The sequence below is a fragment of the Leucoraja erinacea genome, chromosome 15, assembly GCF_028641065.1.
Source record: "Leucoraja erinacea ecotype New England chromosome 15, Leri_hhj_1, whole genome shotgun sequence".
NCBI lineage: Eukaryota > Metazoa > Chordata > Chondrichthyes > Rajiformes > Rajidae > Leucoraja > Leucoraja erinaceus.
Window position 1 is genome coordinate 23,141,926 of NC_073391.1, and position 15,515 is coordinate 23,157,440.

Sequence of the window (15,515 nt, forward strand, 5' to 3'; positions counted from 1 at the left end):
ACGTTGAGCTGCGATGGTCCCGCGAAGGTCATGCGCGATTACGTGAGTACACACAGCCGTCAGGAGCGCGTGACGTGATTTGAAGATGGACACAAAGCTGGTGTAAATCAGCGGGACCGGCAGCATCTCTGGAGAGATGCAATGGGTGATGTTTCGTGTTGAGACTCTTCTTCAGTCTGAAAAGAAGGGTCTTGAACTAAAACATCACCCATGGCTTCTCTCCAGAAATGCTGCCACGGCCCGTTGAGTTACTCCTGCATTTTGTGTCTTTCTTCAATTTTCTTGGCCCCGCTCTGGGAGTAGAACTGGGGGCGGATCCGGACCTTAACGGCCGTGAGCCCCAGGCCGAGTTCGGCAATCGTTTGCCGGTGGTCGTGTAATTTGTGTGCCAAGGACACGTAAGTGGGACATGCCCTTTAGAAACATAGAAAAGTACAGCACAGGAACAGGTTCTTTAGCCCACAGTGTCTCTGCCGAACATGATGGCAAGCTAAACTTGATCCCATCTACTATTGCATGATCCATGCATATCTATACGTAACTAAAACTCTAATATTGTGCTCTTCTGGTTTGCGCGGTTTTACATTTGCGCATAAACCGTACGCGACAGCACTGCGATTTTTCGCCATGTTACTAACCGTTCACCTGTGGTTAAGAAGGAACTGGTGAAAATTAAGTGCTGGTGTGTCTGAGTAATAGGAACTATTTGCAATTAAACTCATCGTTCCATAAAAAAAGCATTACTGCACTCTTGTTCATGTTATAGAACAGTCTTATTCATTATGATCTAATAATATAAATTAATTGTTTTCAGGTTTTCTAATGAAAGTAATACATTTTTGTGGTGCCTTCAAAGCTTGTTCAGTTTTTTTCATGAGCAGTGAAAGTTCAGGAGTTCAAAAGGCTGTGTATTACTAAAAGACAAAAGCTGAATTAGAAAAACTGCAAATGGCTGGCTGGCATCACATTATCCTCGTATCTGAGCCATCTAGATTTACTTTAGACTCTTCAATTGTTGCACCCCATCTTGTCAGGATTGATATTTTTCCTCTGGAGCCAGGCTTTGCTAATGCACTTTATATTTTTGATTGTTTTGAAAATAGTAAATTACGTTTGTGGATAAATGAAGATAATAGAAACGATTGCGAAAGTATTCCAGACAAACTGATTCTCTTTCCATTTTCTCAATGCTGGAATTTGTAATTTGACTTGTGTCTAAGTTGTGTTAGTGGAAGCTTACTCCCTTTTTTTAATCCAAAGAGATTTTATGTACATTAATGGGAAGAGGGTAACTGGAGAGAGAATAGTGCCCCTCAGAAACCAAAGCAGTCATCCCTGTGGAACTGCAGGAGATGGGCAAGATGATTATTTCTCCTCTGTTTTTACGGTGGAGAAAGATGTATATACTGGCGAACTTGGGACACTGACTGGAAGTGTCTTGAGGAGAGTCCATATGCTTTCTTAAGTAATTGTTTTAGGAAGAGTACAAAGGGTAAATAAACTATTATCTTTCAAATGTGCAAAATTTGTTGTTAGTTTTTCACTTTAATCTACTGTGTACCATATACCATTTAATATACCGTGTAATCATATCATATCATGTACTTATTAAATGGTGATTGTGCATATTAATAAGTTGAACTGCTTGTCTGTAATAAGATAAGATGGTGATAAGTGTTCCAGGCAAATTAAGAATAGAATTAGGCAGTTAAATACACAGAAAAACAAATGCTGGAGAAACTCTGCGAGCCAGGACCCTTCTTGAAGGAACAACTTCTGTCCATTCCCTCCACAAATGCTGCCTGATCTGTTGAGTCCTTCCAGGACTGTTTTTTGTTTAAGTCTTTTGTGTCTCCATTTGGCAGTCAATTATTTTTATTTTGAAATATAGATGTAATACTTTGTGTCATATAGCCATTTATGGTTATAAATTTTGTACACAATATCGGCAGACTGTAATTTCTAACATAAGTTGGATTCACTTGGAGGAATCATTATTTTTGCAGCATATAATTGGATCATTCTGTTTCTTTTTCTGCTGCCCGGGTGCTAATCAGCATCACTAATTGATAACATTTGAATATCATAAATTTTTGTTGTGGAATATAGTACTTTAAGGAAATGTTTCATAACAGTTTCAGCAATGGCATCTCTGAACAATGCACGTGGTCTTTGTTTTAATTATCTCCCCCCCCTCCCACCCTCCTAGTTGGATTTATAGTGGTTATTACAAAATGATATGCTTTATCCCCTATGTAGTTCCATTCTCTCCTTATACACTCTATCAAGACCCCTCGTAATTGTAAAGAGTTCAATGAGGTTAGCTGTTAGTCTTCTTTTCTTGAGAGAAAACAGACCTTGTGTGTTTATCCTTTTCTGATATTTTTTCTCATGCATTTTTAGTATTATTCTCCTGAATGATTTCTGCAACTTATCATTGCCTTTCTATTTTATAATATGTTAACTGTGAGCTATGTTCTGATCTATTCAGTTTGGTACAGTGTGATTTCCCTATATGGTTAATTCTCCCCTAGAAATAAACCCAGTTGTCCTCCAGTGTGGAGAACCGCTGAGGACTGAGTTGTCAATGGATGGATTTTTTGCACCATTTATCATGTCTCTGGGTTTTCAATCCTGAAAATAAGAGAACGGTCTCTTTATGCAGCAATTTATCTCACTACATGAAACAGAAAACGACATTAATCCAACAATATAAATAAAATGTGCAGGAATGAACTGGTTAGTTCTTTATTCATATGGGTGTCGGAGGTTATGGGGAGAAGACAGAAGAATGGGGTTAGGAGGGAGAGATAGATCAGCCATGATTGAATGACGGATTAGACTTGATGGGCCAAATGGCATAATTCTGCTCCTATCCCTTATGACATGAACTGCAGATGCTGGTTTAAAGTGAACATTGGCACAAAAACTCAGCAGGTCAGGCAGCATCTCTGGAGAAAAGGAATAAGTCATGTTTCGGGTCAAGACCCTTCTACCCTCTTTAGACCTTTCCATTTCTAACTGCGGGCGTGACATCAACCGTCTCAACTTTTCCACTCCCCTTACCTCCTCCGTCCTTAAGTAGCCCTTGACCCTCAGTCTGAAGAAGAGTCTCGACCCGACCCTTTTCACCAAGTTGCTGCCTGACCCACTGAGTTACTCTAAATTTTTGTGTCCAGCTTTGCTGTAGGAATAATTTTGATTAGATTCAGTTAAACTACCAACTGAAAAAAACGGGAAAAAGATCATGCAATTTTAAAGATTAAATCAGATAGAGGGGTATTATTAACACTACCTAATGATATCAATAAAAAATGTGCTCAATTTTACAAGAATTTATACACGTCAAAAACGCCTATAGACAATAATAAAGTTTCAGAATTTTTGGACAATTGTAACCTTCCAAAACTAGAACTGAAGGAACAAGAGGAACTGGGAGCACAAATTACATCTAAGGAAATAGAAGACACAATAAACACACTTAAGAATGGAAAAACGCCAGGACCAGACGGATTCAGTAATGAATTTTATAAATGTTTTTACAACATAGCTACACCACGTCTACAGAAAATGTATACATACGCTTTTAAAGAACAAATCTTTAGATATAGAAGAACCAGGCTCATATAGAGCTATTGCTTTGTTAAATACGGATCAAAAAATATTAGCGAAAACACTAGCTAGAAGACTGTCAATATGTTAGTAAATTAATAACTGAGGATCAAATGGGATTCATACCTAAGAGACATTCATTTAATAACCTGAGACGTCTGCTTAACATAATGCACTTTCACAAACCTCAAGAACAAGAGTTATCTATCATTTCATTGGACGCAGAAAAAGCGTTTGATCAAGTAGAATGGGATTATATGATTAAAGTATTGCAAAAATTTCAAATGGGAGAGAACTTCATCGCATGGATAAAGTTATTATATAACAAACCCACGGCTAGAATATTAACTAGTAATATACTATCTACGAAATTCCAATTAACAAGGGGCAATAGACAAGGATGTTCATTATCACCGCTGTTATTCGCTCTGGTAATTGAACCTTTAGCTGAAAAAATTAGAACACACCCGGATATTTACGGTTATAATACAAAATATTCAAATAACAAAATATCCTTATATGCAGATGATGTATTACTGTATATCACAAAACCCAAAATCAGTATACCAAACATATTAAATCTAATTGAGGACTTTGGATCTTTATCAGAATACAGAATAAACTGGAACAAAAGTGAAATTATGACGATAAAACCGAAAGACTCAACACATCTCTTGAAATTCCCCTTTAAAATAGCCACAGAAAAATTTAAATATTTAGGAATTGGAATCACTAGAAACTATCACGCTATGTTTAACGCCAATTATAGCCCCTTAAGAAACCAAATAATCTAATCGAATTCTGAAAAACGCTCCCAATGTCTTTAATAGGTTGAATAAATGCTATAAAAATTATATTTTTACCACAAATCCTATATTTATTTCAATCAATTCCAATATATCTTCCAAAAATGTTTTTCAAAAAACTAGACTCAGACATTACAAATTTTATATGGGATTATAAATCCCACAGAATACAAAGAGCACACCTTAGTAAACCAAAAGAGATGGGTGGTCTAGCGCGCCCTAACTTTATGTACTATAATTGGGCAGTAAATATTAAAAATATGATTCACCTGCTGGACAACTCTGCCCAGCAGGTGGACTGGATTGTAATGGAGAGAGAGGACTGCTCTCCGTGTAATACAGGAGCGACTCTCCTCTCACCAATGAATCTGAATAACAAAAATTATAATAAAAATCCAATGATACATAGCACAATTAGAACTTGGAAACAAATAAAACAGAATCTAAAATTAAGAAATCTATCTCTTTTAATGCCAATTGTCAATAACCCATCGTTTAAACCTTCAATTATAGATAAATCATTTACACAATGGGAAAGAATAGGAATCAAAACGCTCGGAGACTTGTATGAATTGGGAAAATTATTATCATTTCAACAATTACAACAAATATAATTTGAAAAATAATCAATATTTTAAATATCTTCAAATCCGTGACTACCTGAAAAAATACACAAAAGACTATCATAACATGTCCCCAGACTTATTGGATGAAGCCATGAAGACAAAGGCGGAATCAGCAAATCTAATATCATACTTATACAACATTATTTTAAATATAGAAATACCTACAACCGATGGTATTAGAAGAGACTGGGAACAAGAACTAGCTATAAAAATTTCAAAAGAGAGCTGGGATAAACACTTACTATATGTGCATAAATGCTCGATCAACATATGACATACTCTAATTCAATATAAAACATTACATAAACTATATTATTCAAAAACTAAAATAAATAAACTTTTCCCCAATGTCTCACCCATTTGTGATAAATGTCAGTCACAAGAAGCTACCATAGCGCACTCTTTGGTTTTTGTATAAAAATCCAAAAATTCTGGAACAAAATATTTGAAATCTTCACAAAATTATTTAAAATAAAACTTGTACCAAAAGCAGAATGGATCATTTTTGGAATATCGGAAGGTAACCCCGAATTAAACGTGTTTCAAAAGAACTTACTTAATTACGGGCTAATAATGGGAAAAAAGCTTATACTCCAAATTTTGGAAAAATGCTTCAATACCAACAATAAAAATGTGGATTTCAAACGTGTTCGAAACACTACACTTGGAAGAGATGAGACTCCTCCTAGCAGGCAAAGCAGACCACTTCCAAAAGACGTGGTCTGCATTTATGGAACTATTACAAGCATAAGGTGCAATAGTAATTTAAAATATAAATGGTACAATATTTACAGTATAAAATAAAAAAATTTAAAAAAAAAACACGGTTGGTATATCCTTTTTTGCGAGTTTTGTGTTACAATAGAGCGATTGTTTTTCCTTTTTTTTCCTTTTCTTTCTAGGGTCTTATTTCCTTTCTTTACTTCCTTCTCTAACTTCTTCCCTAAGGGGCTTTCTTTTCCCAACACTTTCCTGCACCTTCACGATTCTTGCTCACTTTCCTTACTTCTTTTATTTCTATCTTTTTAAAAGCTCGAAAAACGAAGTGGTACAACAAATGTAATAAGATATATCTGATGTGTATTATTGTAATTTACTGTACCTAATATTAAAAAAAAAAAAAAAAAAATTAAAAGATTCAGTTAAAATTGAGGTAAAATAGCTTTTTTTCCCATCCCTCATCAATGTAGGAGGTGAATATGTTAACATAAATCACTAGTTAAAGCTATTGTTGATTATATGAGTTGGATAAATTATGAAGAAGTTTAAATTGTAAAATTAAAAAATAACAGATGAGCAGATGCTGCACAGAAGAAGGTGCTATAGATTTTCAGTTCCTCTGGTAGTTGTAAAGATAGCATTGCAGATCTGGCATCAATTATAAAAGCTGGTCAATTTTCTACTCCTGATTCCTCAGAATCTGACAGATGGCTAGATCCTGGATGGGACATTATTGAGAACAGTTAAATAAAGTAGATTTTATAAAGGGAGGTTGTACTTCATTTTATTAGACATCATCTGGCAAACTGCATTTAAATATAGGTCTAGTAATTTAGAAGGATTATTTTTGGTTGAATGGGTACAATGCAGATTTGTCAAATGTAGCTGGGTTTGGAAGGTTTTGAAGCCAGATTACACGAATCAGGCATATCTTTCCAGAGGATTGAAGTTTTAAGAATGATATAATTAAGGTGTTAATAAAAGAGGGAAAGAATTGAGATTATTGGGGGAAAGGTGTACTGTCTTTAAATTGTGATTGAGTTATTGAGGCATAAAATTAGAACTTATGTTTTCACACGAGGTAGAGGTAATGTGGACACTTTTCAGCCAAAGGTCTGCAGAACCCCTCTGTTTCTCTCTGTATCACTTGCTTTCCTTGCCCTCACCTTTTCACTTGCTCTCCTGTGAACCCACCCCACTCCTTTGTTTCTCCCCCCCCCCCCCCTGTAGGTTGTAGCTGTAGATGCATTGGTTAGAATCACAGTTTGCACGTCATTATGTAGCAGATACAGGATATGCAAACAAACTGGAGATGAATTCCCCAAGGTTGCTCTCAATTGATGGAGTCGAAGGCTGTTGTGAGACCAAAAGCATGTTTTCAGGGTGCTACTGCTCCCTACATCTCTTTTGAAGTTGCTTGCAGTGAAGGTCAGATCCATTGTGCCACAAGATGGACACAATGCACATATAATTTAGGGAGAAGCCCTCCACCTATTTGGAGGACTGCTTGAGGCAGATTCTTGTCATGCCTTATGTAGTGGACAAAAGTAGAGGGAAACTGCAGTCTCTCTGTCCCCATTTTCATTTTTGGACCTGATCTCACTGAAATATCCTCCTCTTCCAGATGTGGTAAATGAGGCTGTGAATTTTTTATCTGAAGTTCATCTCTGCCAAATATATGACCTTCAATAGCAATATCATCTGGTTCTGTTTCAGTTGACTGATGGACTTATTGTACAACACACAAACATTAGAGGCCAGCCTTCCTTGATTCCAGATTCAGTAATGTTGTATTGTTTTATTTGCTAAGTGAAACTGTCAGGTCCGTCAGCAGTCATTTGGATTTTCTAACTTGGTCAGAAATGGTACTACTCACTAATAGGTCATGAGAGATCTGGTTAGAATAATGTTTTAATTCTTCTATTAAATAAAATCATTGAAGACCACATGAGCGCCCTTGGATGGGTGTTGTAACTGTATATAGTATGAGGACAAAAGAAACTACTGATGGTGGAATCTTGAGCAAAATACACAAAGTCCTGGAAGAACACAGTAGGTCAGACAGCATCTGTTGAAATAAAGACAGACATTGGTTTGGGTCTGGACTCTTCTTCAGCCTGAAGAAATATTCCGATCCGAAACATCGTCATTCCAAAAGGGCTTACCTACTGAATTCCTCCAGCATTTTGTTTATTTCTCAATGTTTGCAGTATACTGTGTCAGCCGAGTGACATGGAGTATCAAAAATCTATTGTCTAGTAAGCATAATATTGGTAAAATGATGAGTCATCTGTACAGCTTTTGGCATAGTTAACCTTTTGGCTTCATATTAATCTTTAAGGTAAATAGGATAATGGTGAAACAAGGCAACATCAAACAACTGATCTATAACTTACTTGTGATGTCATTTTATTTCAATATTTCAATTTAAAATTTCTGATGTGGTTTTAATGTGGTCGTTTTACACATAATTTTGGGCGCCTGCCATCCCTGAGTCAATGAGCAGAATTGAGCTTCAAGCTAAACCACAAAGAGGCAATCAAGCATGTTCTGTACACTGTCATCTTACACTGACATATTTCTTTCACTTTGTTTTAAATTACATACATAGCTATTGTTGCTATTATGGCCTTTCAGCAATCAGTATGTTCCCCAAAGCAATTTGCAATTGCCAGCCAATGAGAATCTGGCTTTTAAAATGAATTCATTGCTGTGCCTTAACGCCTCATGTGATTAAAAAAATTAAATTCCACTCTGTGGCCTTATAATATTGTACTGTAAAATATGATGCAAGATCAAATTTGTAGGTTGAGAATAGGCTATACATATAAGCCAACTGTATATTCTCAAATTCAATTATATTTGAAAGATTGGGATTTGATCGTCCACTTTGATGCCTTTCTATGTCACTTGTGTTGAATGATCATTCTTTCTGATAGAAATCTATTGTGTTTGTATATCAAGGTGCTGAGATAATAAAACAGTAAGGATACAGATTGGCCCTGGTTATGTGGATGCTGTGTTTCCCCAGATAGTGACGAAGGAAAGCAATACATTTTACCATTTATTGATGTTGCACTTGCTTTCAACTTTCCTTAGACCTCCACAATGCAGATGCTGCTTGTATATTAATGAATCAAGTGACTTGCCACTCTGTTGGCAGTCACTGGCAAGGTATATTAGCAGGCACCATTCCATTGGGACAGCTGTTTGACCCCGTCTTCACTAACTTTGCAGATGGCTATCTGCCAGTTCAATGCCTGTCAAACTCCGCATCTTTCAAAGAGACAGAAGCAGAGCTAATATCAGGGGAAATTTACATGAATTCACCTTGAACCACACTTCAAGTCTTACTGACTTAAACTAATGGAAATGGGAAAGATATTTGCGGGCATCAATTTATTCAGCTGTCAGGTCCCGTTGAAAGCAATTGAAGGAGGAATTTGGGGAGGAATATATCAGAATACACGTTGTTAAACTTATACATTTTAACCTCTGTTTTTAATATGGTTATCTTTTGCTGCATGAGATAAAATGTCCTTTCATTCTTCAAATTAGTTGAACCACATTAATTTAACTTCTCCATTGTGTAATTCACTGTAAATCAAAGGAATTCTGGTTTAATTTTTTTAACCTGTAATCTTTCTATTTTTATTGACTGCCTTTGCCATATCAGCTGGTTGTTTAAGATGAAGGAGGCGGAAGATAATGTTACGTTCAAGAAAGCGCGATAAATAATCTAATGTCATTAAAGTTATTCTTCTTCTCACTCCTTTTTGAGCTTGTAAAGAACAAGTGTTGGACATTTAAATTCTGTTTTATGCTTTTCATTGCTTTGCAAATATTGCCTGGAATGTCCAATTGTTTGACTACTTCGATTTTGTTGTTGTTATTTATTCCTATTTATGTCTTTACTTGTTCGGAACAAATAAACAAATAAATAAATAAAAATAAAATGTTCTGTGTTTCTCAGTGTATCTCCTTGCAAGTTTTCAGAATTACATGTGAGTTATGAGCAATCACTTTAAAATGCACACAACAAAGACAACTAGAAGGTGAATATGTTTGTGCCAGAACGGATTCAAGTTTCTGGAATTTAACTTTTCAATTTATTTTCAGAAATACACAACAGTTGGAGAATTTGGAAAGGCTACAGACACATTTGATGCAATAGGGATGGTGACAGAAGAACAATCATATGGTAAGTAAGTCACAGCAAGACAATGTATTTTAGTAATTTTCAATTACGATAGTCATAGAATAACACTGCACAGAAACTCCCTTCAATCATGTCCATCCCGAAAATCAAGTACCCATTGACACTGTTTATCTGCATTCTATAGCTTTCCATGGTTAAAATACTCATCCAGGTACTTTTTAAATGTTGTGAGGGTCTCTGGCTCCACCACCACCTCAGGCAGTGTGTTCCAGATTGTGACCATTCTCCAGATGAAAATATTTTTCCTCGTATCCCTCGAACCTTCTTACTCCTCACCTTAAACCTCTGCTCTCTGGTTTTATGATGGCTCTGTTATGGGGAAAAGCTTCCTCTATCCACCCTATCAATTCCTCTCATAACTTTACATACTTGCCAGTATTACCTAAACTAGTATTTAAGAACGTTCTTAGATTTAGTTAATTATGCATTTCAGAAACATACTGCTGGGATATTTAGAAATTCACTCTCAGGATTTGTATTGCCAGCTCTTGAGGCAGACGATTGTGGATTTATGATGCACTTTGTTTGAACTGAGTGAAAAACTTGGACCGACACCTCAGTTCATCACTGAATGAGTGCGGTGTGGGTAATACATCAAGTAATCACTAAATATTTTTGCCACTCTTCCAAGAGAACAAAAACATTTCCTCAAGCTCTACTCTCTAGGTGGATTTATTAGCAATTTGCCTTATTGTGTGTGGGTCTTTCCTCAGGTTGGGCATTGGACGTTTTTATAGATGAAGTGGTTCCATGAAAAAGGTTGAATCCTCAGCTACAGATTAAAAAATACTGAATTGCTAATCTCTGGTGTTCTGTAAGTAAAGTGCTTCAAGTGACACGTCTGTATTCGAGTGGAGAGAAAAGCACAAATTGATAATTTTCCATTGAGTTTATCATCTAATCTTTTTACAACACAGCTGTTCAGCATTTCCATACTTTGACTCTGAGCAGGAACTAAATGCAAAGCACTTAGAAAGCACTTTGCAATAGAAATCGTCATATGGGGAAAATAGGGTAGCAGTTTCCAATGTGGAATGATGTCGCCCGACTCTGTTTCATGCATTCTTGAACCATCCATTGTCCTTAACTCATGCTGACATATATCTTAAATTTGATAAGCAGAAATTTCTGCAAGTCAAATTTTGGGAAAATTGAATCAATTGTCTTTGATTCCCAACACAAACCTCATTCCCATGACACTAACACCATCCATCTCCATGTTAGTGAAACTGACATTTTTGAAAACGTGTCATATTTGAGGCAAGTTGATTCTTGAACATCATATCCATTGTCAAACCAAGTCATGACTTGTGCTGGACTCTTGAAAGTGTTGTCACACAGAGTAACCCATGAGTACAAGTACAAAGTTCCCAGAAAATAGTGTCACAGGCAGACAGGGTGATAATCTGGCTTTCTGGCTTTCATCAGAAAGGGCATTGAGTACACATGTTGTTGCTGTTGTGAGCCATACTATGATAGTGAGGCCATACTTAGGGAGTAAAGTGTTCAGTTTTTGTTAACCTGCTGCACGCAAGATGACATTAAGCTGGAAAGCGTGCAAAGATTTGAGATAGAGTTTATAAAATCATGAGGGGCTTAGATAAGGTGATTGTCAATGGTCTTTACCAAGGGACAGGCAAATTAGAAGGCATAAGTTTAATGTGAGAAGGAAAATATTTAAATGGGACTTGGGGGTCAAAATCTTCACACTCAAGTTGGTGAGTATATGGAAAGCGCTGCCAGATAAACTGGTTGCGACAGATACAATAACAACATATAAATGACATGTGGACAGGTAGATCGATAGGAATGATTTAGAGGATTGTGGTCGTAATGAGGGGAAATGGAACTATGTTACATGGGCATCTTGGTTAGTATGGACAAATCAGGCTTATGCTGTTGTGTTTCCATGCTGTGTGTCCATTACTCTATGTCACCTTTAAGACCGCCTGTACCTAACGCCATAATGTTGGCCTTGCCTCATTTTGGCCTTGCCTTTGAGCCCCACACTTGATAATTCAAATACACACTTGGCTCCTTCCTCTATTCAGCTTTGTAAACTTGAGCTTATTATTATCTGCTCTTCATTTCCTGATTTGCGTTCGGTATCTTGCAGTGATGATGTCAATGATTGCTGTTCCACATTGGTTCTGGTTAGGTGATGCCTCGGTTTTAAAATTCACTTTCCTATTTTGAAAACCTCACTGCGGCACATTCCACATTCATTGTAACCTTTTAAGCTTTTGCTTATATTCGACAACTTTGATAATGCCTTTGTATCATGTATTTTTTTTTTTTTACCATATCAAGGAAGCTAAGCAAATGGAAGCTGCAGTTGACACATTGTTAGTTTGAGCACATGTTGAGGTTCCACTAACCATGCAACCATTTGCTGGAGGAAAGGTTATTTTGGTGCCCGGGTTAGTTGTATACTTTGCAGATACTGGAGCTTTTTTTTCCATGAAAGGTACTGTGGATGCATCGAATGACAATGTCCTGTTGATGTCCAGCTGAACAACAATACTCTGCAAGATTATTATTATGTGAATAGCATTCAGACTTCATATCTCCCCCCGGTGTCTTCTAAAAAATGTTCTCCAAATTACTTATCCTGGATGGTGTTTCTTTTTTTTTCTCATCTCTTCAACACCAAATGCAGCTGTGCGTGCGTGTGTGTTATGTATATGATACTGAGCACTGGAGATTATTCTGATTTGGAAATCCTCATCTGATTTTTCAGTGGATGTCCAAGATTAAGGCAACAGGGGAGATGTTTTCAGTACAATTGACTTGTCTTTACTATCACGGTGGCTGAAATCTGATGACATTACAATGACCAATAATAACACTTGGGGCCTTCCTATTTTTAAATGACTCAGTTCTACATTATATGGAATTTGGAACATGGAAAATTCCATATTAGGCAAAAAAGTTTGATCACATTTACTTTAAATTTCCCAGAAAGGTTGTGGAAGTTCTATCCATTTGGTGTTCACAATTGAATTATGATGGTGTCGCTGTAAATGCTTGTTAAATTTAGTAATTTATTGTGAAATATTTTATGACTGTGGAATCGGCAAATTTTGGCTACATTAATTTAATATTGGCAAGTAATATATTGGTTGTACAAAAGTTGATATGAACCATGATTACTCAATGTACATAGGATTCCACTGTTCTGTATGATAAATGTTATTAACAAAACTGTTAGCTTTAAAAATTTTGCAGAATAATTTCCAGATTTATGGTTTCAAATGTCCGTTACAGTAATATTGTTTAGTATGTATTTCCTCTCTCTATTCTTCCTATCACTGGGAAAGGCCCTTCAACCCACAATGGCTGTGCCGAACCTGATACCACATTAAAATAATCTTCTCTGTCTGCACATATCCCCTCATGCCCTCCATATCCAAGGGCTTCTCTAAAAGCATTTTAAATGCCACCATCATATCTGTATCCATCACCACCCCTGGCAGTACGTTCCAGACACCCACCAAAAAAAAAACGCCCTGCACATCTCTTTTAATAATTTTTCTTTCTCACATGAAGGCTATGCCCTCTCGTCTTTAACATTTCCACCTTGGGGGAAAAAGGTTCTGCCCTATTTGTGCCTCATGTACTCCAACGTTCAAGAGAAAGCAACCCGACTCTGTCCAACCTCTTCTTAAGATTAACACCAATCCAGGCAGCATTGTGGTAAACTTCTAACGCACCCTCTCCAAAGCTTCCACATCCTTCCTGTAATGAGAACTACACGCAGTACTTAAATTGCAGTCGATCCAAAGGCTTATAAAGTTGCAACATGAATCCCTGCAACTTTTGCTCAATGACCTGACCAATGAAGACAAGCCGACCATACACTTTCTTTATGATTTAAACTACTTGTGTTGTTACTTTCAGGTAGCTATGGACTTGGACCCCAGGATCCCTCTGTGCATCAATGCTGTTCAGAGTCATGCCATTAACTATACTTTCCTTACATTCGATCTCCCAAAGTCCAACACCTCACTCTTGCTTGGATTAACTTCCATCTGCCATTTCTCCGCCCATTTCTGCAACTATCCTGTTTGTACCTTGACAGCCTTCCTCATTGTTTTCAGCTCCATCAATGTTGGTGTCATCTGCAAACTTACTAACGTGTCCGACTATGTCCATCAATTTATATATATATCAGGCGTCAGAGGTCCCAGCACAGATTCCTGCCTGCATGTATGTTGTGTTTTGCCGTAATTTATGTCTGTACATTTCATTAGCAGTATATGCCCTCTTGACATATTTCTGCCTTCTCAGTGTTAACTGCTAGGAAATTGTTACATTTCCACACAAAATTGTCAACATTTATCGGTTCAGCTGCCGCCGTATTGGGAATTCCTTAAAGAATGTGGAAGTTAGGAATTTATTAGGCTTTCTTGACTGCACGTTGATGGCAATCTTCTTGTGGTCCAGCAGCAAAGTACAGACTGTCTCCTGCTTCTTAGCACTTACACTGGTGAATCTATTGACCAAACTTGCAGAAATGTATTCTGGTGCATGGAGAGTGAGCCCTTTCATTTCAATCAAGATGAATGCATGTCAAGGAAAAGATTAAGGAGTAGTTCACTTACATTTTGTGATATCAGTTCAGTTAAATGCATTTCATTGTTTTTTAAGTTTAAAATGTTTTTAACCATTCTCTGTTGTTTCTTGTCAGGAATGACAGCTGGCAAAGTCTGCATGTGGGATTGAGTTGGCTCAGATTTATTTAACTGCTCGGTGGCTGGGGGTTGTTCCAGCCTCCCCATGTAATTGTATTATAGAGCCAACCAGCATGGAATAAGGCTCTTCAGCCCATATTATGCAAGACCCTGCTGTTTGTGATTTGGTCAGCTTTATGGCATCAAGTCATCAACACTGATGAGAAGAACCAGGATATTTAGGCACTAAAAAACTCTGAAAAAGTCAGGCAAAAAGGCATAATAAAATTACAAAAAAGGCATTTATTGACATAAAAAGGCATGTATATCCCCCCCACCAAGATATGGTTAAAAATGATAATATAAAGGTGTATTTCATTAAATGACCAAATTTGCCTGGTTGCACATAATTACTTGCATTATTTTCAAATTATCTGGTGTTAAACTGTGTCGTCTGTCAGACAGAATATGCTTCAGTTGTGAAAAACTTCTTTCTACCTCATCTGCGGTCACTGGTGCATGCCCGAAACAAGCTACAGACTCTATATTCATGTCGATATCTTGTGCATAACAACTACCTTTGAGAACTTTAGCTATGTTTTGTACTTCTTCAAAATCTTTGTTACCTAAAATCACTCTCTCACATTTTCCTTGTATGTCTTTACCTACATCACCAGGAACTTTATGAATATTGTCAGTTACTTTGTTGAAACCCTGCAAGTTATTCACTAATGTTTCGCCACGTTTCTCAAGGGAAGTGTTAGTTTGTGGGAAATTTTCAAAATTGGAAGCACAAGATTGCGGTGGAGGGACTTTTTCTGCATGATTTCACTGACGATCCTGACTGCAGCAGATTCTT

General features: G+C 36.9%; 1 protein-coding gene across 1 annotated transcript in view; it reads left to right on the plus strand.

Annotated features, from left to right (window-relative positions):
- The window catches only part of trub1 (TruB pseudouridine (psi) synthase family member 1), a 49,794-nt gene that overhangs the window by 20,871 nt on the left and 13,408 nt on the right, over positions 1-15,515 (plus strand). Inside the window, exon 4 of the mRNA XM_055646914.1 lies at positions 9,884-9,965. Coding sequence (XP_055502889.1) covers positions 9,884-9,965 — 82 coding nt within the window. The remainder of the gene's footprint in view (positions 1-9,883; positions 9,966-15,515) is intronic.